The following is a 24,207-nucleotide window of genomic DNA, read 5'->3' as shown; positions in this document are numbered from 1 at the left end:
CCAGTGCTGAATACATGTACACGTCGCGGTACCGCATGCCTTTCACGACACGAAGCAGCGAGACACACGCGAGAACACATGCCAGCGCCCGAAGCCCAACGGGCCCACAGCAGTGGCACAGAGCACTCGCGATGAAGCTATAGAGCGCGTTCCCTTTCTTGGTCGCCTCAGGGGACGAGGAGAGCAGGGAGGCGCGCAAAGAGCTCAGTAGACACGCAGAGATCGAGTGAAGCACGCCCATGCGGTCCTCCCTGACCCCCTCTCCTCTACGTGCTGTCCTTTCTCACCTGCGCAAACGCGTTCAGGATGTGTTCGTTTAGCATGCTTAGGTCAGCGTCCTCTGAGGAGACGGCCGTGCCGCCGTGCTTGGCCGTCTTTCGCTTCTTCTCTGGTGGCGCGTACTTCGCCGCGGTGGATGCTGTGTAGGTTACACAGATGCCGTTGGTAAATACGACCGTCTGCGGCGTATCAGAGCCCTCCGACTTGAACGGAAACTCTCTTGCCAGCTGCCCAGGCGTGGGTGTCACTTGCTGCGGGTCCGTCCAGAAATTGACACTGACTGCTTGAAGTGGCTCCTTGGCGGAAGCGCCAGCCTTCTTTGCTTTTCTCCGCGCCGCCGATGCCGCCACCGCGCTTTCGCCAAGGGGGCTCGTAGACTCGGTCTTCAGCTTCTTGGCAACGGTGGCAGCTGTAGGCGCCGTTACTGCTTCTGCTTCATCCCCAACGCGCAGGCGTGATCTCTGCGTTCTTATTCGGTGCTCCTCCTCCCTAAAGGACTCATCAGATTCCACGTCTTCGTCCTCCTCGTCGTCGAAATCGTCTTCGTCCTCGTCGTCGTCGGTGCTGTCAACGTCGGAGCGTCTGCGGTGGCGGCGGCGGCTCCCTGGATCGGTGCGACCGGTTCCAGTGCGGTAGTAGGGCTGGTGCTTCTTGGAACTAAGACGCGTCACCACCAGTACGGAGCTGCGTACCGACCCCTCGCCTGCCTCGCCGCTCAGTTGAGCTTTTTCAAACACCGACACACCGCGCGCGCTGGGGTCGATGGCCTCACTGTTGTTGTGGGTGCTGGAGAAGAGCAAAAACACTGGGAAGCCGTCGTGCATGACGCGGTCCAGTCGGAAGCCGAATGTGTTGCCCGTTGCCTTTGGGCAGAGATAGTCGACGCTGCCGCGATGCACAACAAACATTTCGGCCCATCCAAACGCTTCGCTGCTGCAATGGTCGCCAGTGGGCTTCCTGAGCACCGGGGCCTGGTAGATGGTGGTGCCGCGGTGCGGCGTCTGTCGCTTGTGAGAAGGAAATGACGACAAGCCTGTGACACGGCGGCGCGGCGGGGTTCGGTGGTGCAGTGCCGACGAGGAGAGCAGGCTCATCTCACCACCTGTCTGGTGTGATGCGCTATTTCCGTCCTCTGCTTCCTCAACTGTTGTGCGCGTAGCCGCGCCTCCTGTCGGTGCTGATGACGACGCGGGGAGTAGTGAAGCCGTGGCGACTAGCGGGACCTCATTCTCCTCCTCCTCTATTTTGGCCTTTGGAGACGGCGAGGTGTCAGGAGTCGGCACCGCCTTTCCCTCTGCAGGAGCCCACGCTTCGCCGGCAGACGGCGAGGACGTGACGCTACGCGGTGGCGGCGGCTTCATCGTTGCCTCTAGCTTCACAAACCGCTTAAACGCCTCGTCCAGCTGCTTGATCTCCTCAGCAGGAACGAAGACGTACGTGGTGCCGCCGACTTTCTGCCGCTTTCCTCGCACGTTCCATGCCAGAGTGGCGGGGCGCAGCACCTTAGACGTCCCTACCCAGTCGACCTCATACACAGCGTCCGTGCTCTCGAAGCCACTCACGTCGGCGAAATCGCTCAAATTCTCCAAGACGGGGTACAGCCACCGGCAGTTGATCGCCTTCCAGTCCTCTGTCAACGGCTTCAGGTGAGTTGGCTCGCACAGCCAAAATGTGGTCTCACCGGTGAGCACCACTCCCAACAGCCACACGTCCGACACCTCCGGCATCACAGCGTCTGTGAGCGAAAAGGGGCCCGAGAAGAGAAGAAAGAGCGGAAGGAGTGAGCGGAGAGCAGCGAAACAACATGAGAGCAGCGGCCGGCGCCGTCCCTCCCTCTCCGCAGTGGTGCGTGGCTCTGAGCGGGGGCTGCCCAATCGCCAACCCACCTCCAGCAGCCGAGCAGCACACCACTGGCACACACAAGCACAGACACTCCTGTGTCAGAAACACCGGCGCACCACTTCACCTTTGGACGAGGGGAAACGGGGGTGATGCGCTCAGCTCAGCGTGCATGTCAAGAGCGCCACCGGCAAGGCAAGGAGGAAAGGAGAAGGGAGGAAAGCTTTTGGTGGTGAAGGCATGACAGTAGAGACTGGCGCACATCATCATGAGTCGCGTAGCGTCGCACCGCCGTGTGCACGAGAGGCGCTGATCGAACGAGCAAAATGAAGAAGCGCATCGATGTCATAGCAGGAAACGACCGGAAAGGAGGAATTCGTAGCCGCAGCAGAGACATCGTATCGCGGCCTTCCTTCGCACATGCATAAGCGGTTGAGGGCAGAGTCCGTGTGTGTGGTAGGGAGCAGAGAGGAAGCAATCGAGACGAAGAGTCTTTCCCATTCACCCCCACCCACCCCCACACACGCAGTCTCTTCCAGTGGCTTCCAGAGAAGCCACACCTGAGCAAGGACCCAAAATTGCCCTCTACTGTTCAGGCAGCCACTCATATCGCATGGTTCTCCTTGGCCGAGCTAGCCACCCCTGACGCACTGTAGCTCTTTCCTCTTGTCGTTATGTTACACGACGCTTGTGTTACCGGCAACCGGCGTAGGTCTGAAGAAGGGAAAAGCCGTCACACACCGGCGGCGAGGCGACCGTGACCCCCCTCGCGGAGGCCCACCACCCTTTCAGTTTAAACGTTATTAGGTCACGGCCCATAGTTGGTCGGTGGGGCGGATGGAAGGATAAGAACCGGTTCAGCTGGCTAGGTGAATCCGTGCTGCCTCGCCTGCACGCTGGCACGCGCACAAGCGCATACAGCTGTGCCCGAACGCTACTCATCAGCCTTGCTGCCATCGTTGTCGTCGTCGCTGGCGCAGTTGCTGCAGCCGTTGCCTTTCCTCTTGCTTTTCTTCGCAGCCCTCCTCTCGGCCTCTTCCGCCTCCAGACGGCGGTACTGACGCTGCACGCGCTGCTGAGCAACCAGCATGCGCTTCCGCGTACTAACAATGGTGCGCTGCGGCGTTGTGCGCTCCAGGCGACGGCGGGTGCTGCGATCCACCTTAATGCTCAGCATCCAGTCCTCTACCGCGTTCCCCGAGTCCTGCATCACCTTCGCAATCGGGGGAAGTCGCTCTTTGTCCTCCTCCGTAAAAAAAGTGATCGCGGTCCCTTCCTTCCCAGCGCGACCCGTGCGGCCAACCCGGTGGATGTACGAGTCCACCGTCGCTGGAAAGTCGAAGTTGATCACTGTCCCAACGTTCTTGAAATCGATACCGCGCGCAAGCAGCTCTGTCGTCACGAGGACCCAGATCTTGCCGAGACGGAACTGCAGCACTGTCTCCTCACGCTGCTCCACCGTCATCTTGGCGTGCATGATGGCCATGTGGAGGCCCTCCGCCCGAATCTCCTCGTACAGCTCCTTTGATCGCTCTACACTCTGCACAAACACAAGCACCGGCGGCGTGATGCCCTCCCGCACCAAGTTGCGCATCGCCACAACCTTGCCGAGCTCATTCCCGCAGAAGATCAAACGCTGTTTCACGTGTGTGTTCGCGGAGCGTCGGCCGTGGACAATGATGCGAACCGGGTCAGCGCCCATGACCGAGCGGGCAGCCGCCTCTACTTTCTCGCTCAGCGTCGCCGTAAAAAGACTGACGACCTTGTCGGTGCGCGTGCAGGCGGTGAGAGTTGTGTCAATCACACTCAGGAAGTCCGTCCTGCTGTCCCACAAGCGATCGCCCTCGTCAAACACGAGATACTGCACGTTGCTCAAGTCCAGCAGCCTCTGCTCCAGCAGTGACGCGATACGGCCCGGGGTGGCAATGAAAATATCCTTGTTCTTGGTCGTCTGGCCATGCTGCACAAATCGCCATCGCTGGCCCTTCATCAAGAAGAACGCCTCGCGCTCGATCTGCTGGGCGAGCTCGGCGGTGGGCGTCACGATGAGTGCGCGCACACCGCAGGACGCGTCGGGGGCCTTGAGCAGCGCGAAGAGAGGGATGAGGAAAGCTATTGTCTTGCCGGAGCCTGTCGGTGCGCAGGCGAGGACATCGCGGTGGTGGATAAGAGATGAAATGGCTTGCATCTGAATCGGAGTGGGCACTTTGTGTTGGCGTGCGAAGAGATTATCGACGATATTGTGCGGCACGCTTAGCGGTGGGCGGGCGAGGTCGGAAAAGTGCTCGATCGGCGCTGGCAAGTCTGTGCCCGTCACCTGCAGGTCGTTGCGACGCCAAATGTTGCGCTTCTTCTTGAAGCTCATGGGCTTTAGCGGCTTGTCCACGGAGGCGGTGCTCGCGGCAGCCGCTGCGTGTGTGCTGCCTGCAGTATCTAGATACGCACTTGCGTCCGGTCGGCTCCCCATGAAGCGTCCAAAAAGGTTCAGTGTCGCACTGGGAGGCGGCACCGACAGGCAGCTGCTACCCAAGTCCGACGTGCCATCAAGGGCGACCCCTCCATCAGCGCCGGTAGCGCCAGGAAGCTCGCGAGGGCCCTTGTCCTTACCCGCGTTGCGGAACAACTTGGCCGCCTCGCCGTTTCGGGCAGCGCTGAACTTGGCGCCGACCGTCAATGCCCGGAAAGCATCCATCTTCGCAGCGCACGAATGCGTACGTGCACGTGTATGTCGACGTAAGGGCAACGGGAGGTGTGAGCTCGGGGTACAGGTTTCGGAAGAGCGCGCAAGGCTTTACTCTGAGACGAGTGGGGGGAGAGAGTGGGGGGGGCTCATGCCATATAAGATCGCAGAAGACGAAAGCATGAAGGTAAGGAGGATGGCACAGGGGAAGGAAGAGATCTGAGCGAGGGTTCCAGCCGCATACTTGACAGCGACGGCAGAGGCCGGTAAGGTGCGCTAGCAGCTGCATCTCGCCCACTTCCCGCTCCTCCGTCTCCGAATGCAGCAGAGGGGAGGAAAGTGGGAAAAGACCAGGGCAAGGGAATCGCATGAGTCGCGTCGGTCTAAAGACCTCAGCGCTCCGCATCACCTGCCTTCCGCGTGCGCTCGTGGTTCTTGAACGGCAACGGAGTCGCCATCGCTGTACCGTAGCTATCTACCTCACGACTTCGCGAGAGACGCTCATGTGCAGGGCACTGTAGCCTTTCATGGGGCACATGAGAGAGTGCGCTCTCTTCTCCTTTGGAGGGAGGGAGAGGCACACATCCAGAGACACATGTATTGGGCATCTCTCACAACGGAATGAGAGAGAGAGACCCACACACGCTCTAGAAGAGCACTTCAGGTCCCCGCACGCCGACACTCGGCAAACGGAACAAAGCGAGCCCGTCACAAGAAGGGGAAAGGAAACGGAGACAGAGGAGGAGGATGAGGGGAGGCGAAAAGAGGCCTCGCACATGCCGGCAGAAGCACAAACAACCTCGCATCCAACGGAAGAGAAAAAACAACGCAATGCGCGACAGAAAGTCACACCACCGCCAGTGAAAGCGAAGTGCAAAAATACAAAGAAAACTGTAGCACTGCAACTAGGGAGACAGACAAGCGAAATGAGTCCGCATACAGTGGTGCTTGTCTCGCCACCGGACGTGTCAGCCACGTGTGCCCTCTGCCACCCTGAAAAAAGCGAGCTGCAAGATGCGTTGAGCTTCGCCAGCAGCGGCCATCCTTTCCTCTCGTCTTCTCGCTTTGCTGCCCATCGGATAGGCTTCGTTCGCTACGTCGGCAGCTTCCTCCGCAAGTTGAGAGCAGAACGAAGAACGGAAACAACAGGAAGGAAAAGCACCAGAAGTACTGCAGATGAGCTCCAACGCGGTGCCGACCCTCGGAACAGCGCCGCCAACGGGAGAGGGGGTGAGTTTCCACCTCGGGCGCTCTCTCCCCCTACCCCTCTTATCGAATACGCGTGTATGTGGGCCTGCCGGCATCCCGTTCACGCATGGCCGTACGTCACCGTGCCGTAAGTAGAACAAGCCACGGCGCCATCCGATGCAGCGTCCCATGGACACCCTTGAAGTCGTGGGTGCAATCCTGCACCTCCGCACTGTCTTCACTAACGAAGACAAGAGTCCGAGATGAGGCAGCGCATCCGCACTCTCGTCGCTTGACGCGAGCTCACTTCCGTACGCGCAGCGACGCAAGATCTTCAGAGACGCTGGGCAACCTCTGTACATATGTGGCTGTGCGTTGGTGGGTTCGATGTATTCTTCTTCTACTGGGGGGTGGGTGGGGTTCTTTTGACGTCGTCTCAGTGTCTCACCTTCACCTCATCTTGCGCGCCGCCTAAACGGCAAAGAGTCGCTGGCGGTCGGCGCACGCCTCCTTGCAGAATGGGCAGTAGCTGGCGTGCTCGGAGCACGCGTAGCAGCATACGGCATGCTTGCAAGGCAACAGCACCGTGTCAGCTATTCTCCCACAGCCACAGCACCTCCCGTTCAGGTCCGAGACGGGCTTCAGTCGACGAGGTGGCGTTGGACGACGGGAGAAGAAGCCATTCATGAGGGGGTCCACCACATCCCCGTCCTCGTTCACGCGTAAGGATTGCCGAGCAGCGCGCGAGCGCTCCAGCCGCTCCTCGTTGCGCCTCCGTCTGATGAAAAAATACAAGGTTCCTAGGAGAAATTCAACGAGGCCGACGAGGATGATGATGAGCTGCGCAGCGGAGTTCACCCAGACCAACTTGTTTGTGTTGATGAAGATGGTGCCCTCCTCCGAAGGCGGGATGCAGCCGTAGGGCGATGGCTGTTCGTCGTAGCGACAGGGAAAAACGGAGTCGTCACCGCTTTGCGAGAGTGCGCCAGCGCTATCATGAGTGCTCATGAGGCCTGATGTCAACGGCACCGAAGGAAGAGGCGCACAAAAAGCGAGTGGAGAGAGGCTGGGTATAGGATACAGCACAAGGGCAAAAAAGCGGGAGCCGAGAGCAGCGACGTGGGTGACCAGGCGGGGTCGGAGAGGTGTGTGCGTTTGTGGAGAAAGGAAGCAGAGGGAAACCGCGCCTCTGTATGTGCTCTTGCCAAGTCAGCGGCAATAGAGGCCCCCGAGCAACGCCGAAAGGGCAGCGAAAACGAAAAAAAAAGGAGGCAGCTGAGAAGCGGGAGAAGGCAAGCGCGTGAAATTTAAAAAAAGGGCATCGTCAAGGCCCTCGATGCACGGATCGGGAGCAGGACAGAAATCGCACAGGCGCGCTCTGGCACCCCGGTTCGCGCTCGACAGAAAAGCAACGCAACCAGTCAGACCGTGCTCGTTTTCACCCAAGAGAGCGGTGAGAGAAACAGAGAGCCGAGCTGCGTATGCCTATTGGAGAAGGCGCGCGTACGAGCAAAAAAAGACGAAGAGAGAAACGGAGAAGGCGACGTCTCCTGTCATTCGAGGGGCTGACGTCGTGTAGTGCGTCCAGTGCCGCCATCGATCGCGTGGCTTTGGCCTTCGCGGCTTGGGCGGCCACTCGACCTCACTTTGCAAGTAACCACGTTTTGTGTGTGTGTGTGTGCGTGCGTGTGCGAAGCGGCTAAAACAGCCAAGCGCACCAAGCCGAAAGTGAGGGGTACGCGAAAGGCGCCAGGAGGCATGACTTGCGGCAACGACTCCTTTCTTTTCATGCGAAGAGAGCGCGGCAAACATCAAGTAAATGTTGGTAGCTAAAAACGTATCACTGCAACGGAGAACCTATGGCTCTTGCATCGGCAGAGGGGGGGGGCGGGGAAAGGAGCGTCCTAGCAAGAGAGGGAGCGCCCGTTCGCCTCTACCCATAGGGGCGCGCCTCTCGGCTACTTGGCCACTTGAGCTCTACGAAATGTAGTCCTGGCCGTATAAGCTCTTGACGCAGTACTTGAAGAACTCGGTGTGCGACTTGCACCGGTCAAAGTTGTAGTTGTACTTGCGCAAGCACTCTCCAATGAGGCAGGACATGGCCGCACACTGCGATGGAGGCTCCCCTTCATTCTTGCCCTTCACCTGAACGGAGCTGCCCACCTTCGCCCGCCACGCTGCAACGCATGCGTCGAACTTCAGCCGATGCGCGTTGCACTTTTCGTGCAGATCCCTGTCGCCCAAGTTGGTCTCGAGGCATACACTCCACGAACTCGCCTCGCTAGCGCAGACATCATCGAATGGCATCTCTTTGCCCATCCTTGGGAAGAAAGAGGGAGGTGCTAGGCGGAGGGATACGTGCGAGCCGCCTAGGTGCTCACGAAGATCGGGGGCGGAGCTGCTCTTGCCCTCTTCCTTTCTTTAAGCCTGGTCGACTAAACGGAAAGCGATATTCGCGGAGGGCGACACCGAAATAGCCCCAACTCCCCCCTCTCCGCAACACGCACACACACACACTTTCCCACTTGTCGCACGACTGCAGGCGCGAGAAGAGGAGAAACAGTATAGAGAGAGACGGTTTCACCCACGTACAAGGTAGTCGCAGCAGCTGAGATCTCGTGCATTCTCCATGTCTCCCTCTCGGCCACGCCCAGTGCCGGAGGGTAATCGAGCGCGGACAGGAACCGATGGCGAAAACGAGGGCCAGTAGGGATGGGAAAGGGAACAGCGCAGAAGGTTCCAGCCGAGAAATCCAGAGGGATACAGTGTGTGAGCACGAATGCATCACGGGCCAAAGAGCCATCCCTGCTCGCTCATGCCGTCGGAGGCCTCATCTGAGCGAAAAGGAAAAGAGAGCAAGCGGCCGACCCTCTACCGGCACGTCACCTTCGAACCACAGCATGGGCAAATGCACAGAGTGAGAGGCATCACACGGGCTCGTCATCCACCACCACACGCACATGGAGAAGTGGACAAGCAGCGCGCTGTCAGCACAATTGACACCAAAAACGATGAATTTGCCATTCGCAGACATGCTCGTCACAGCCGATTACGTGACGCTCGCACAACCGCGTGTCTAAGCCTCAGCGCCTCGACAGACACTTGAGCAGCATTTCCGTCAGAGAGAGAAAGAGAGAGATGCAGCGTGTCGGCGGCGTACCTTGTCTGCCCTTTTCTCCGTGCCGCACAGATGCAGCGCACAAGCAGCTGCCGGCACAAGGTGAGCACACCTTTTACTTCGTGCACATGAACTATTACCCTGAGACTAAAACAATGCCGCAACTTCGGCGTGTCCTTTGGGAGAGCAAACAGGTCAGCAAGCATACGCATACAATCACACTTCAGCTCCTGCACAGGGGCGAAGTCCTGGCCAGCCGGGTGCAGCCACCGCCCGCTAAGTGGGACCATTCTTCTCACAGCCCCCTCCCCCTCCTGCCCTTCCGCAGCCTCCCATCCCGCATGCCTGCTGCGCGATCGGCCACGGGCAGGCCTGGGCGGGCTGCGGGCTTTCATGTCAGTGAGCCCCGTCCAGAGTCCTCCCCGAAGGCGAAGACGCCGGCGTCCGCCGCGCACACAGCAGGGGCCCGACGTACCAGCAGGCGCCGGTGCGCCACCGGGCGGGGATGCTCTCCTATTGTCCCGCGGGCCCCACATCCCTGTGCCGGCGTCTGCGATGGTGGCCGCCAAGGAGCTCTTGGCGGGGCATGCCGTGCCGCATCGCCTCTCGCCGTTTCGGAGGCGGCGTCGGCCTGACGCCGGACGCATAGATGACGAAGGTCCGTCAGCCACGCAGTAGGCCTTGTCTCCTCTCGCGTACCCGATTTGGCAGGCTTGCCAGTCTTGCCCTCGCTTTTCAGCCAGCCGTCCCCGCATACAAACCAAAAGGAGAGGCGCACGCGATGGACCAGAAGCGCCAGGATTTGTGCCCCAATTCGTCGCTATAAGTGACCTTTCACCGCTTTAGCGCCCGTGCGCAGCGCAGTGAGGCGAAATCGGCACTGGATTTCCCGTTCCCCCCATGACTCAGCTGTGTCGGCAGCTGGAAGAGCGCCACGTCCTCGATTTCGCCGTGAGCGAGCCAGCTAGCAGCACGCAGCTCGCAGCTTTTTGTCGCCAGGCTGATGAGATTGCCGCATTCAAGGATTTGTGGACCCCCTCCCGTGGAGATGATGTCCGCCTACCTCACACTGTCTGCCCATAGCGAGCAGGACGGTTTTGCGGCACGGCAAAGTCTCTGCCAGCACACCGCTCCCTCTTCTGGAGAGTTTGCCCGGGAGTGAAAATCTGAGGTTTGCGTGGTCATGTACATAAGGGAGGTGTGCGCGTGCGTAGCTTCGAAGGGGCCACTCTCCGCGTGCATGTGTGAATTCTGCCGAGTCATCATGACAACACTATAATCTGGCGCGTACCTCTCTCTCGCTGCGAATGCACAAGGCACCCTCCTCGCGGAGCTCCGGAGGAACAAGGGCGGAATCAGCACAGAGGACCTAAAAGAGACGAGGTGGTGGAAATCGGCCGCGCTCAGCAAATCGTTGCAGGCTGCGCATTGTGGGGCACACTTGCAGTGGCTTCCACAGCTTTCTTATGAAAACGTTTCAAAGGCTCGACGCTGCTTTTGCCACCGCCATTTCCCCGCGCGGCGGTGCTGCGGAGGTGCTCTGACGCGGCCCTGCTGTGTAAAAAAAGCTCAAGTACGCTGACCAGCGCCATACATGCAAGCAGAGGGCCCTTCGCTGGGCAAGCCGAGTCATGGCTACTGTGATAGCCTCAGCAACGTATCAGCCAACGCCGCGCATGGGACGCAGGCCCGCGCTGAGAATGCGGGGATAATAGCTCTCTTCTGAACACGCCCTGCAACAGAGTTTCAGATGGTTGAGGAGACCCGCAACAAAGAGTGCGCATTTCATTTGGGGGCGCTCAACTCTGTGGAGTACCTCTGTGCCCGGCGCTCCCACCCCAGAGGGCGGATGGTAGAACGACTTCAACAGCATCCCTGTCTGCGGTGGATGTGAGGAGGGCTAAATCATCAGCAAAGAATTTGTGGCACAGTCTGGGGCATCTTGTTGGACATCACGCTCCGCGGGCCCGCTATGATGATGGCGGCAAGATGGGCCTGGACAGATTCCTGTGTATCTTCGCGCTCACGTTTCAGTCAAGTTCGCTTTTCTCCTATGGAAGCGACCACAGGTGATACGATCGTCCACGAAATCCATGATCTAGTGCGTGAAGTGGCGTCGGGAGTCTACATTGAGCCTTCTCAGCACCGTGCTGATCGTGCCGTGATCTGCCAAAACAGAGGTTCGAGCGCACTCCACACGCACTGCCCATACAGCGCTGTTGGGCTGGCGCAGGGCCATCGTGTGGAGCAAGCCCAAGGAATCTATACTGGAGCAGTGAAGACGGAGGCAGGACGGCTGTAGTTGGGGCATGTCATCCACCTAGTTGCGAGGCCCCTGCGAGAGCATTCATTCAAGTAACTCGCACAGCTTCCAAGTCAGTATCGCAGAGGAGGGAGAAGGGGGAGCCAGGCGCAGCACCCGCATGGCGATTGTTCCGCTCTTGGAGGAGAGCAGTGAGTTCTCCCGCTTTCAGGCTGAGAATGCTTAACAAAAAAAAGCTCAGGAAGGGAGAGAGTCGTACATGGCCGCAACACCACTGAAACGGAAAAAAGGGGAAAAGGCGTGCGATAATTCGAGGAGGGAAAATATATAAAGAAAGAACCAGGCGACAGCAACGACATTTCTCTTCCATTGCCTCCCTCCCTGCACTCCCCCGCCCTCCTTCTCCTCCCGCGCTTGCACACGTCTCTCGTTGACAGAGCGATAGAGAGCGGTTGGAGCGAGGCGCCGTCAGGCAAAGGTGAGACCCTCATCCACTCGAAAAGGAACAACTCTTCGCTGGAAAACAAGAAAAAAGCGGAAGGCATCACAAGAGAGAGGAATATCCAGCCTGGTCACAAAAACAACGCCAATCAAAGTGTGCGAATGAGTGGCGTGCGGCGAAGGGGGAATGCAAGCAGCTTTGTTTCCCTTTTTTTCTCCCTGGTCGCGGTTGTGGTGCGCGTGATTGCCTAATTCACTCTGGAACAGAGGCGGCCAAACGCCATCACGGAGCCCCCTGAACGGGCTGCAATGACGGTGTTGTAGATACCGTAGCTACCAAGCGCCACAAGCGAGCCAACAACGGTGAAGGCGAGAGAACCGATGATGAGGTAGTTCAGGTCGTGCTTCTTGATGTAAGTCATGAAAACGTGCCCCAGCATGCTGCTGCACAGCCCAGCAATGCTAAAGGCGATGCCGAAGTCTATCTCAAGTCTGCCCGTGACAAGCAGCTCAAGTGCAGACGACAAGGCGATGAAGAAGGTGGCCATGCCACTCGTCACTGACGCCTCTTGAGGTACTATACCCACCTCGTTCAGCACAAACCCTAGAACAAGGCCACCGCCAATGCCAAGCACGGCTGCGGACGCACCTGCGACCACTGCCACCATTGGGTACATCACAGTGCTCTGTCGAGTCCAGGCAAATCTCAGCTGCTCCGGGTCGGACTCCGCCAGCTGGCGCAGCTTCTCACGGTTGAAATAGAAGACAGTTCCCAAGAAGGTGAGGGGGATCAGCACACACACCCAGTACATGAAGCCGCCGCACGCAGAGTGGGTCCGAAGAGTGCCGAACAGCAGCACCACCATGAGACAGGCTACATTGATCGCGATCTCCTGCTTCGGGTACTGCGGCTGCGGAGCGCGCTCGATAGCGAGCGGGCTCTGCACCGACACAGGCATAGCCTCCGTGTCCTCGCGCGATTCCCTCTTGGCACCGTCAGCCGTTTTGGTTGTCCCGCAGCCATGGCTCACGCCGTTGCTGCCGTAATTATGCCGGTGGGATGCCGTATTCGCGTCGTCTGTCTGCACAATCGCCTGCTGCGCGTGTGTGTCCTGCTTATACTGAGCTTTCATCTTCCTCACGGTGCGGTAGAGGACAAGAGAAAGCAGGACAAAGAGAAGGACGAGGCGCAGAATATCGGGGCAGAACTTACTCAGTATCCCACCAATCAAGGTCCCCATGAGACCGAGTGGCAGAAGCAAGCTCAGATACTGGTAGTTGACCAGCGGGCGATCCCAGCTGCGGTCAGGGTGCTTCTGCTGAACAACCAAGTACATGTTCAGCGTGCACTGTCCACATACGGTAGACTGCGACATTCCCACCGCGGACTGCATGGAAATCTCCATGAGCCCACAAAACATGGGCATCAGAATGCCGCCACCGCCAACGCCCGCGATCACGGCAACAGAGCAGATCGAGAAAGCGCCGAGCAACGCCAACGCGACGCGCACTCCGAAGAGGGAGATGAAGCTGCGCAGCCTGCACTTTCCGGAGGCCAAATCGCAATGCATCGCGCCTGGGTAGCAGTCGCTATCTGTGCGACACGCGATGCAGATATTCGCCACCCTGTCGCAAGCAAGGTCGCCGCACTGCACGCGCTGCGTGGTGAACCCACAGGCAGTCGCCGCAGCGGTTACTTTACCCAGCAAAAGAACCGCTATAAGCGCCGATCCAACGACCGCGCACAGCTTCAAGCCCCTGCCTCGCCGCATGATTCTAACCTATGAGGAGAAACGAGGGCACCCAAAAAATCTAACAAAAAAGCTCAGAGGGTGGAACGATAAGCAGATCAATGCACGTGCGTACGCGAACAAACATTGACTAGATCGCGGCGGGAAGAGGCGAAATATATATGGAGATGCGCACAGGAGGCGAGGCACGAGATCGAACAAGCAGTACGCTAGAATGAAGCCAAGAGAAAGGGAATATGTGTGACGAAGCAGGCGCGCCACGACGGCACCGCTCTTTACTGCTTGCCTAGAGGGACACTAGCGGTGTGATGAGGCAGAGCAGACTAGAGGTCATTCGACAGGGACAGCAAAACGTTGAGAGCACAGGAAACTAGCAGCAGCAGCAGTGGTGGTGGTGGTGCGAGGAGCAGAGGATAAGGGAAAGAGGAAACATATGAAGGCATAGTGAATAGCAGTGGACAGGAACCAACGGCCGCCACAAAGAGGACAATGGTCATCCTATGCGCAGCTTACAAGGCTGCCTCAGCCTTCCAGTCCTCACACGCACACACCGGGGTGACAGGAGAAAATGCGCGGCATAGCCGCTTGCGCAACTGAAAAGTGACGCTCATGACCGCGCCCCTCATCACAAAGAAGGGGGCTGTCGTCAGGCACTTTGCTCCTCGCTGGAGGAGAAACACAGCACCCCCAACCTAGCCTCTCTCCTCCAGCTTCTGGAGCGCACCCAACCGAGGAGAGGCCCGACAAGGCTCGCGGCATCAACTTGACAGCATGTCTTCCTGCTTTTCCGTGTTTTGCGGAGCGCCTCCGCCTACCCCCCCCCAATCCCGCTAGTGCGAGGCACGCCGAGTCCAAGGAAAAAAGCGCAACGGCTACCCCAGCACGCACACACACACACACAGATACACAGATACGCACAGAGATACATGGAGCGACAGCGCACAACAACAATGGGGGCACTGCACGTACCGACAGTAGTGCCCCGTCGCTGCGCATCACCTTCCTGTTTTGTATCGGCACACAAAGTGCAGGGTGTGCATCCATTTAAGCGTCTTCGTGCATACGAGTGGTGTCGCTCTCTTCAGTGAGCAGTCGGAGAAGCACCCAGCAGTGCGCCCAAGAAAAAGGACAAGCGAGAAGCGCATTGCATGCTTCGAAGCTCTTCCTCCGTGCCCCTCGGCGACGTGGCTTACAGCAACTTTCTACGGCCACGCTTCAGCGACAGTCGGATTTTGCGCCGGCGGCCCGCGTTGATCTTCCAGGAGCGCCCTGCAAACGACTGAAAAGCGCGTATCTGCGTGAACGGGACACCATCAGGGAAGTGAGGTGTTTCAGGGCCTTTCTTGATTCGCTTCAGATCGAGCGACCACTGGTGGTCGAACCACGGCTTTCGGCGCTTCCACACAAGCGGTTTTCGGCGACCACGCTGGGCCGGCTGGCCAGTACCACAGCCAACCTCCTGCAGCCGTTCGGGGTCGAGAAGTGGTGTAGGCATGCACTTGTTACAGAGAGGCAATATAGAGGTAGGCCTCACGGGGGTGGGCGGATACTCAAAGTTGTAGGAACATGTGTAGGTAGTGGCCTTGATGAGCGGGACAACGCACTTGGTTATACTGCGGAACAACATAGTGAGGTGTCAGCGGAACGTCACTTCGCAAGAGGTGGAGGAACGCTAACTGTCCACAAGTGAATGCGGAGGGAGGAGGGAAACGGAGCGTGCCTCTCGTTTGCTCTCCTGGGCAAGCTGGCAGATGTCAACCCTGCACCCGTGTCCGTGCCTTGCACGACTGCAAACAACAACTAGAGCGGCAGTGAGAGCGGAAGAAGGGCGTCGAGGGGTACAGAATAAAAGAGGCAGAAAGGAGGTGGAAGAAGCAGCTACAGCCGATAGGGACACGGAGACGGCACGCAAAGAGAAATCGAAGCGCTCGATGAAGAGGGGGGTTGTAGAGATTCAAAGGCCTCATCCATGACGGATCGCATGGTCCGCGCGCGGTGGTGTGCAAAGAGAATACGGGATAGTTGCGGAGACTCAGCGCCTCCGTCTTGTTGCTTGCTTTCGTCTTGGATCCTTTTTGGTCGTTGCTGTGAAGGACAGCTGCTCCTGTGATGGAGGCACTGCCCGAGCCATGGCGGTGCATTCTCTCATATTCGAACGGGCCCCTGCCGACAATGTCGAAAAACGTTGCCCAAGCATCACGCTCGGTGCGGGGGGGAGAGGGGCGAAAGAGGGCCGGCGATCCTTACACGCCCGTCACAAGTTGTATCTGCAGTTTCGAAAAAATGCGACACAGCAACTCTTGCAGTGAAGCATGCTTAAAGGAAGGCAGAGGGGGCACACGCAGCAGTCACACGCCATGCACACACGCGAGCACTGCGTGCACACCACAGTGCCGCATTTGCATACGACGTTGTGGTAGCAGTGATGCATTGGCACTGGCGGCATTGGCGCACGAAGTGGTGCCACTCGTGCGGAACCAGAAACGATAGGCATGCTCATTTCCGTTTGCGCTGTGCTTTATGATTTGACTGCTGCCTGTGTGCGTGCGGCGCGCCTTTCTATACCCGATTACTGCCAACTGAAGAGAGGAGGAGAGGTAATGAGCGGTGAGACAACGTGAAGCTCAAGCCAGAGAAAAAAAAAGAGAATTGGTGTGGAAGGAATACTTTTGAATTTGCGAAGCAGATCCCACCCCTGTGCTCCAAGCTCATGTATGGCAATTCCTGCTCCCCGGCGGGTCACTCTCGTGGCACCGGTGTGCTCACCGAGCAGGCAACGTTCTGAGAAAAAAAAACCGAGGAACTAGCTGCAGATAAAGGGAGAGTAAAAACAGTATGCCGTTAGAAAATGTGGGAGAGAGGGAGAAAAAAGCAGATGCCACTGGAGGCTGTGAAAGAGATGACAGCTGCCAAGAATAGACTGTTGGTCTCCGCTGTCTTCCCCTGCGCTTTCCTTTTGATGTACGCTTTTCGAACGGTGAGCACATGCAGGAGACGTGGCAAGCACAAGGAGAGGATAAACAGTCATAGAGAAGAGTGTGAAAGAGGGGAAATGTCTCTCGGGGGCATCTGTCATCACAAGTGTCAGGAATCTTTTCCATGCATAAGGTTTCAGGCCTCTTGAAGGGAATAGGAATGGGTGAGGAACAAGCTCCGCAGAGGGCGCCTTTCGATTTTAATGCACTTCAACTACTGGCCCCAGGGGCGAGCAGCCTTTAGGTCTGAGGATAGTTTGCTCACTACTCGTGGCACGTCCTGTCTTTCGATTCCTCGTTCCTGTTGTGCTGCTGTTTCTTCTCCGTGCGTCCACCCGGAGAAAACTTCAGCTTCCCACCCGTCCCCAGCTCATTTAAAAGAGGTGAAAAAGCGAAAACAGAAGAGTTTCCCGTTTCGCACGCGCCACTTGGAAAATACGCGCCATTCTTTTCGCCAGTTTCTTTCCGTCACTGCTTTCTTTCTTTCCTGTCGTTAGAAAGACGGTATCCCCCAGCATATTTATCGATAACACACCCATACACGAGGGCATGTGCACATGCACAAGGCCACCAACACGCATAATAGAGGTGGAAAAGGAAACCATAAACGGCACACAGCCCGCTTCGACTCGTCCGAGAACGGAGGACGCGGAAAGATATAGCATCGGATACAACATCGAAGCACAACGAAGCAATTAGGAAAGGGGATGGAAAGACACAGTAAAAACGAAGGAGAAAATGACAAAGAAGCACTACGAAAAAGAAAAAGGAGAGCTGCCGCAGGCCTCCAGAGGTTAGCAAGGGCAGAGGAGGTAGAGATCACAAGAGGTTGTCTGTGCACAAATCTCTCCCTCTTCCTGCGCCCTCCCTCTGCCCTCAGTTGCCATACGCAAAGAGTCAGCTAACAACGGTAGTTTTCCCGCCGGTGAGAATCAGAAACCAGCCATGAAGTGAAGTGTAGAAGTAACCGTCACCTCGGGTTCTTGCTCCAGAGAGCTGGACCACACACTGTCACAGCCCCTCCATAATATCAGACCGCCGGCACCACTGAAGAGGAGAGCCGTACCAGCCGCCGAAGCATCGGACATCAACCGAAAGCACAAAGAAGGTTTGGTCATGGCAGCTTAAAGGTGAGGCCTGCGACGAGGGATCAAAGGGGAACGCAGAGAAAGAGAATGAGGGGGACAGCGTGAGATAAGCGGAGGGGTGCTCGTGAAGCATGTACTAGCTAGATACGCATGGACACGGCGGGTGCGAGAAGGCCCATGCAATGGTGCGGGCAGGCTCTTCCGATGATATAAATGCTTTTTTGGCTTGGAGACCTTTCATCTGTCCTTTGTTGCCTACTGCACTGGGGATCAGTAGCCGAGCTTGATGAGGTATTCCGCAATGCGCTTCACGGTTGTGTTGCAGTCCGCAGGGTTCACGGTGGCCGCGCGGACCGTGTTCTTCTCAAGATCCTGCTGGAGCGAGGAGGTGTCACCGGGGTTGCCATAAACGGCAACAATAAATGACTTCTTCGTAGTGTAAATACAGCCGCCGGCAGCACCCTTCTTGAAGAAGATGTACTTGGATTCGCCGTCGGTGCCGCACTGGAGGCCAAAGAACTTGACACCGTAAATATTGACACCAGAGGACTGTACCAGCGAGAAGTCGGAGAGGCACCTCTGGATATGTGTCACCTCCTCTGGCTGAGGAATGTAGTTACCTCCATACGCCCAGTAGCTTCCATCACTGATTCCGATTATAGCAGCGCTGTGCATGTAGCCACTGCCGATAAGGCTATCATCAATGTACGCCTGCCACGACATGGTGAGAGTGTATCACGAAAAAGGGCAGATAAAAGGACGAGTGATGTGGTTTGGTCTTTTTACTCTTTTTTGAGGAAGCAGAGTGTGGTCTTTTTTCTTGTGCTGCACGGACAACATCATGGGGCAGAAGTACAAGAATGAGAAGCGAGGAAAAGTAACTACTGGCATATAAAAAGGGCATCCAGATCCGCAAGCTCTCTGGCAGTGGAGACATCCAAGCTTCACAAACGATGACGGCCTCTTCACGTACTTTTGCATGCGTACTCAGCTTTCCATGATTATTTTCGGGGGAGCGAGCACCACTAGAAGGCTCAATACCATTGCCCCTATGTCCAGGGGAATGATAGCCAGCGGTGCAGTTGTTTCTGTGAGGTCTGATCACGTTTACAGGTACACCTCTGAGCCGAGCGGCGGTGGTGAAGTCGATGATGTCTCCGCTGGCACAGCCCTGTATCGCGCCCCTTCAGGAAGCAAAGAAAAAAGTCAAAAGGTCCAAGTTCACCGGAAACAAAAAGCTCCGCTGGGCAAGTAAAGCACAAAGAAGTTAGCACAATCAAAGCTGAAAGTTTAAGGCACTACGAGAAACATCATAGCAATCATGGAGCTACCCTCGTGGGGAACCGCTTCGCAAGAATTCGAGAGAAAGCAATATCAGTTTGCGCGAAAAAAAGCCGCCGCTTGAGGCGCTGAAAGATGTGAAAAAAAAACGTGACTAGTGATGCGAGCGAAAAAGCAGTGCGAAAAATTCTCAATCAGACTTCACAATAAGAAAAAGCTGGCACACTTGCCCAATTTTCGGCTCCCCAGTACGCTTGAGCGTTAGTCAAGTACGCAACAACCTGCATCGCATTCACGCTAGCTAAAGAGGAGAAGTGAGGGGAGCAACTCCTATAGAGACGCCATGGTAAGGGAGTTGAGTGGATGCACTTCTATTCATGATGCCCCTACGCTGCGCATCGCACTAACGCAGCTGAAGAGGATAGTTGACGATTGAATTCAACTTCGCGAGGAAGTCATCGCCTTCAACGCCCAGTACGCAGAATGACTGAACATGAACCCTTCTATGGTGGCGCCATAGCAGGCGCTATTTCATATACATTGGTGTAATGAAGTACTGCAACGTCAAGAGTGCCACCGCCATCAAGAAGGCCGAGCTACCCATTACTATCAGTATAGCGCCGAGAAGATGGTTTCTCTCGCCAATCCACGTTCGTGTCGAGAGCTGCACAAACTTCTCGGTCGTGTACGCTGCAGTCGGATATCGTTCCGTGATATCAAAGTAGTACTCACCAGCCGGCAAACTGACTGTGACAATGCGGTAGTCTTTCGTCACGTCAGATGTGAAGGATGCATCAAGCCACACCATCAGATCTTCGTCACGGCTGGACGGTATCTTGTGGCCAGGCTCGCCAAAGTAGTAGCCTTCTCGAAGATATGGATCGGGAGATGTCGGGTCACCGCCTGCACTCCACATCGGACCGCGTCCGGGTATCGGCATCGGGTCCTTAAATCTCCTGTTGACGTCCTTCGGAAGGGCGATGCCGGTTTTCATGCACTGATTACCTGCCACCAGACTAGCTCCGGTAGTCGTGAAGGCACCACCGTCGCAGATTAGTGTGCCGTCCGCCCTGTAGAGACTGATGCTGTCGTTGAATAGGGACCACGGGTACGCACCACATGGGTTGTAGTAACCAGCGACGGTATTGCCAGTCACTTCACCAGGAAAGCGAAATGGTCTGCACTCCTGCAAGAGATCAGCCGTGCCACCAGCAAGCTGCGCAAAGTCCAAGGAGATACTAAATTGCCGAAAATTTAGAAAGAGCGGATGAAGGCGGTACTGAATGAAGACGGGAGGTGCCAGACTGTAAGGTAGTGAGAACCGAAGTCGTGTTTTCACACCCGCAGAAAAGACACTGCCATTGAACGGGAAATCAACGGCATGCTGCCCAGCCGCCCCCATTTCAAACTTATAGCTGTTGATATGATCATAGCGATAGCTAAGCCTAGTCGTTTGGCCACCGCTTACAATAACGACAACACCAATCGGAATAGCTGCGACTGCCAGAATGAAAAAGACAACAGCAACTGGTAGTGGCGAATGCCGGGCATAGAGGTGTGGCAGCTGCTGCTGCTCTAGACGGTTTCTCAAGTGTGGCTTTGAGGATGGACGCGGCATGATTCGGCGATCAAGCAGCAGTAACAGCGAAGAAAAAAAGCAAGGTTCAGATAAGCCGGCAAAAAGGGCGCTCTTCACAAAAGGATATAATAAAGGTCTCCAAAGCTATCAGTGAAAAAAAAGCAACATACAGAGTAACGCACTAAATACGTGAGAGAAAGAGAAGCCCCAGAGTCAAGAAAGGGAAAGGGTATTGTGCATTTCCTTGTACACTCTTGCGCTTCCATTCTTTTTTTTTTGAGTGGAGAATCCTCGTTTTTTTTTTCAAACGGAGACTGGAGGTATCCAAGAAGAGTGGCTCTCCTATTGCAAAAGCGGACCAGGGTTGTCGATTTTTTCGACCTCGACAGGGACTGAGAGGTATTTTAGCGCACAAGTGAGCAGACCCAACGAGAGTGTCATTGCTCAGTGTGCGTTGTTTTATTTCGTTTTCCTATTTTTTAAGGGCAATTCCAGCAAAGACTCACATAACTGAAATGAGACAAACATCTTGAGAGCAGAAAAGGTCGAAGAATACTGCCTGCGAGAACGAATAATAATCAAAAGATAGAGATTCTTACGCTACTGATAGTGTACATACCTGAGGTGCAATTGGAAAAAAAATGAGGGTCAAATTGTTGTTCGGCTGTAAACAGCTTGCCCGCCCTCCACCTTAGGAACTACCACCCCACCCCGGAAAAAAGCATCCTTGCTTAGAGTGAACTCCTCTGGCGCATGCGCCTTAGAGGGCTGCGATGAGCTGTCCGGGTAGCACTCGATAATTCTGTCAGTGAAAGCGACGAAATCCGCCACTGTACGACTTTGTGTCCAGTTGTCGGCCAGTTCTAGCACCGAATTGGCAAAGCCACCAAAATCAATCACGCCTTTGCCCCGCGAGTCACACTGATAGTCCTCCAGGATAAATTGCATTGTCGCCGGTAGCAGTGCCATATCCTCGATTCCAAAGAGAGTGAAATACAGCAGCTGTTGAAATTGTTTGTATGTATCCTCAGAAATAACTCCACTAGCGACACCACCGAGGCGACTCCACAGCACCTCAAAGCGCTGCAATAACTCAGAAGAGAGCAAAAGGTCAAGCTTCATCTTCTCCATCAACGCGTCACCAAGCATCGAATCGAATATGCGCTCGACACGTATCCAGGTTTGTTTTTCAGCTTTAGCATCCAAAAATGCCTCTAGTAGGTACGTGATTTTACTTCGAGTCGAGGTGAGAGTGGCAGTGGCCTCGAAAATAAGCCTCGAATACGGGTGCCGCAGGCTTCCTAGAGAGCGGTGAGAAAAGCTCAATGTGCGCGGGCTTTTGATGAAAACAAGCTCCACAAGTTTCTCCACACTGAGTTTTCTGCCGTCACGGAGCATCTGCCTTTTCGACTTCGCAGCATTGACCGGCATCAGGACACGTCAGCAGCAAATGACAGCAGTAATTCTATGAGAAATATAGCTCGCGCATAGAAGTTTAGTTTGTTTGTTTGTTTTTATAAAAAGAAAGTTGAGAAAAGGGTAAGCGAGTACAGAGTTGAGACTGTAGATAGCGACAGATACAGAGCCAGTAAATGAAGTACATGAAGTTTTCAAAGTGTAGCTCTCGTTAATAAATGCACACTATGCCATACAGATGGTAGAGCGTTTTAGTGCGCGCAGGGTCTAAGGGTGGCTAGCACCCAAGATCGCGTTAGCTACGTATATAAGAGTCGGAAGAAACAGACCCTGTTTTTCGCTGTTGCTGTGGGCGAGAGCAGCTCTGCTGCACCATGGGCCTTTTTACAAGATTGGCTAGCTCTTTTCTCCTTCCTACGGTGAAGTGTGATAGAAAAACAATGAAAATACGTATCCTGATAAGACAAATAATGAAGCAAAGGCCAACAATACACTGTCGAGCGTATAACCTAAGCGCTCATGGTAAATCTAACGAGCGCGAAAAGCAACACAAGCAAAGCTCTCGCTACAGCAGGGGTCAAGCAAGCACAGAGTACAACATAGAGCAGTAGAGTTAGCAAGAGCAAGCCGAAATGTATGAGTTTTTCGACTCGTTGCCCTCGGTCAGTTGGGCATTACCCTCAGATTCAGTAGCGATGGATGATGAGACTGCAGTTTTGGCGACTTTCAGAAATGCTTCGGCAACGAACTCGCCTGTAGCTGCGGATGTTTCAAAATGAAGCAGACCATTTTGCTGCGCATACAAGGACACTTCGTTGTGCTGGACTAGGCGACAGTTATTACCCTTGGCCAGGTCGATTTTGTTTCCGATTAGCATTACGACGACATCGCTTCCTGCTAGTTGGCGTACGTCGCTTAACCATTGTGGAACACTCTCGTACGAGCTTCTATTCGTTACGTCGTAGACGATAATGCATCCTGTTGCCCCACGGTAATAGCTTCTCGTGACCGACTTGTACCTCTCTTGGCCAGCTGTATCCCAGATCTGCAGCTTCACCTTCGCACCTCCCAAATCGATTATCTTGGCACCATACTCGATACCGATGGTCTGTGTTTGCTCTTCAGAGAAGGTGTCCTCAACGAAACGGTGCAGCAGGCACGACTTGCCTACTCCACTGTCCCCGATGACGATGAGTTTCATCAGCTGCTGGTATTTATCCGCCATATCGTGAAAACGTTTGCTAAGGATAGGCAGATAAATCACTGATTTGTTCGTAGTTTTGCCCTTTTGCTACGTGAGGGTAAAAATGGCTACCCACGGAGCGTAGATATAGAGTCTACGTGCTCAGATACTATCCCCAGAGCCAATCATGAAGCACGAGGCATCCACAAACCATGACATGGAAGAGCAGAGGCACTGTTTGATTGAAATCATGCATATATTAACAAAACGGCGGCTGCTTCCAATACTGTTTCGTCTCTATGACGTACACACGCACTCGGCTACCACCAGCGCTGACTAGTACGGCTCCAAGACAAAAGTCCAGAGATATAAGCGTGTTTCTTTATAGTTCTGTTCAGAGAATCATCCTCTACTCTTCGCCAAGCATTCCCAGGTGTGCTGTTCTCACCAAGAAAAAGTACAAAAAGGACCGCTCGCGTAGCTAAAAGAGGACAGTCCCTCTCTTTTCATATTCTTTGTCGACCTGAGGAGCACGGTTGCATATAAGCAGATTTAAAGTTCCTCCCCAAAACCAACCCCGAAATCAACACAAAGCTGAAAAAATCTATCCGATACGTACGGTGCCCGAAGCACATACTCACGAGGTAGCACTGGTAATTTTTGAAAGCAGCCTCCTTTCCAACAAGAAATCATGTCAAGCACTCGGTAAAGAACATCTCTCCTACACAGATATCGGACTTGCTTGCTACATATCATCCATCCTTCACACTTGTAGCTCCACGATGCAAGGTCTTAGAAACATTCCTGCCTCTGTAACGGTCACGGGGACCTCTCTACACCCCGCCAAGGACCTATGCGCCCCTCGTGGCTGCAGGGCGAAGTGGCGGCGGCGCAGCGGAGGGGGGCGGGCAGAGCGATGTATTGCCTACGTGTGTCGGCGGCCAGGTGGCGCGCCGGGGTCGCGCTGAGGCGGCTTGCCATGGCGCAGCCGGTTGCACCGTTTATGTGGTGGGCGAAGGGTCGGGGTGACCGGGGCGTGTCTCGCTGGGCGCCGGCACGGCCACTGGCGCTTCGGGCCTGACCGACGCCCCGGGGATACGGCACCAGGCGGCTGCCGGCATCATGG

The 24,207-nt window shown here is 55.7% G+C and overlaps 10 protein-coding genes across 10 annotated transcripts; all 10 read right to left on the bottom strand.

Moving 5' to 3' along the window:
• Nucleotides 1-266: 266 nt before the first annotated feature.
• Nucleotides 267-2,006, bottom strand: LSCM1_01698 (uncharacterized protein; the record flags this gene model as incomplete). Its single annotated transcript, XM_067319298.1, has 1 exon — nucleotides 267-2,006. The coding sequence occupies one exon, from the start codon at nucleotides 2,004-2,006 to the stop codon at nucleotides 267-269; it is 1,740 nt and encodes a 579-aa protein (XP_067175847.1).
• A 1,046-nt stretch (nucleotides 2,007-3,052) lies between these two features.
• On the bottom strand, nucleotides 3,053-4,810 carry LSCM1_01697 (uncharacterized protein; the record flags this gene model as incomplete). Its single annotated transcript, XM_067319297.1, has 1 exon — nucleotides 3,053-4,810. One exon carries the CDS (start codon nucleotides 4,808-4,810, stop codon nucleotides 3,053-3,055), a length of 1,758 nt encoding a protein of 585 aa, XP_067175846.1.
• Nucleotides 4,811-6,457: 1,647 nt separating this feature from the next.
• Nucleotides 6,458-6,994, bottom strand: LSCM1_01696 (uncharacterized protein; the record flags this gene model as incomplete). The annotated part of the gene is made up of 1 exon (XM_067319296.1): nucleotides 6,458-6,994. One exon carries the CDS (start codon nucleotides 6,992-6,994, stop codon nucleotides 6,458-6,460), a length of 537 nt encoding a protein of 178 aa, XP_067175845.1.
• A 969-nt stretch (nucleotides 6,995-7,963) lies between these two features.
• Nucleotides 7,964-8,305, bottom strand: LSCM1_01695 (uncharacterized protein; the record flags this gene model as incomplete). The annotated part of the gene is made up of 1 exon (XM_067319295.1): nucleotides 7,964-8,305. The coding sequence occupies one exon, from the start codon at nucleotides 8,303-8,305 to the stop codon at nucleotides 7,964-7,966; it is 342 nt and encodes a 113-aa protein (XP_067175844.1).
• A 3,751-nt stretch (nucleotides 8,306-12,056) lies between these two features.
• LSCM1_01694 (uncharacterized protein) lies at nucleotides 12,057-13,580 on the bottom strand (the record flags this gene model as incomplete). The annotated part of the gene is made up of 1 exon (XM_067319294.1): nucleotides 12,057-13,580. The coding sequence occupies one exon, from the start codon at nucleotides 13,578-13,580 to the stop codon at nucleotides 12,057-12,059; it is 1,524 nt and encodes a 507-aa protein (XP_067175843.1).
• Nucleotides 13,581-14,748: 1,168 nt separating this feature from the next.
• Nucleotides 14,749-15,186, bottom strand: LSCM1_01693 (uncharacterized protein; the record flags this gene model as incomplete). Its single annotated transcript, XM_067319293.1, has 1 exon — nucleotides 14,749-15,186. The coding sequence occupies one exon, from the start codon at nucleotides 15,184-15,186 to the stop codon at nucleotides 14,749-14,751; it is 438 nt and encodes a 145-aa protein (XP_067175842.1).
• Nucleotides 15,187-17,892: 2,706 nt separating this feature from the next.
• On the bottom strand, nucleotides 17,893-18,345 carry LSCM1_01692 (uncharacterized protein; the record flags this gene model as incomplete). The annotated part of the gene is made up of 1 exon (XM_067319292.1): nucleotides 17,893-18,345. The coding sequence occupies one exon, from the start codon at nucleotides 18,343-18,345 to the stop codon at nucleotides 17,893-17,895; it is 453 nt and encodes a 150-aa protein (XP_067175841.1).
• Nucleotides 18,346-19,429: 1,084 nt separating this feature from the next.
• Nucleotides 19,430-20,521, bottom strand: LSCM1_01691 (uncharacterized protein; the record flags this gene model as incomplete). The annotated part of the gene is made up of 1 exon (XM_067319291.1): nucleotides 19,430-20,521. One exon carries the CDS (start codon nucleotides 20,519-20,521, stop codon nucleotides 19,430-19,432), a length of 1,092 nt encoding a protein of 363 aa, XP_067175840.1.
• A 609-nt stretch (nucleotides 20,522-21,130) lies between these two features.
• Nucleotides 21,131-21,913, bottom strand: LSCM1_01690 (uncharacterized protein; the record flags this gene model as incomplete). The annotated part of the gene is made up of 1 exon (XM_067319290.1): nucleotides 21,131-21,913. The coding sequence occupies one exon, from the start codon at nucleotides 21,911-21,913 to the stop codon at nucleotides 21,131-21,133; it is 783 nt and encodes a 260-aa protein (XP_067175839.1).
• Nucleotides 21,914-22,511: 598 nt separating this feature from the next.
• On the bottom strand, nucleotides 22,512-23,123 carry LSCM1_01689 (uncharacterized protein; the record flags this gene model as incomplete). Its single annotated transcript, XM_067319289.1, has 1 exon — nucleotides 22,512-23,123. The coding sequence occupies one exon, from the start codon at nucleotides 23,121-23,123 to the stop codon at nucleotides 22,512-22,514; it is 612 nt and encodes a 203-aa protein (XP_067175838.1).
• Between the last annotated feature and the right edge of the window lie 1,084 nt (nucleotides 23,124-24,207).

The sequence above is a fragment of the Leishmania martiniquensis genome, chromosome 32 (genome assembly GCF_017916325.1).
Source record: "Leishmania martiniquensis isolate LSCM1 chromosome 32, whole genome shotgun sequence".
Classification (NCBI taxonomy): domain Eukaryota; phylum Euglenozoa; class Kinetoplastea; order Trypanosomatida; family Trypanosomatidae; genus Leishmania; species Leishmania martiniquensis.
The sequence above is the reverse complement of the archived record's forward strand: the minus strand, read 5'-3'. Positions and strand labels throughout refer to the sequence as shown.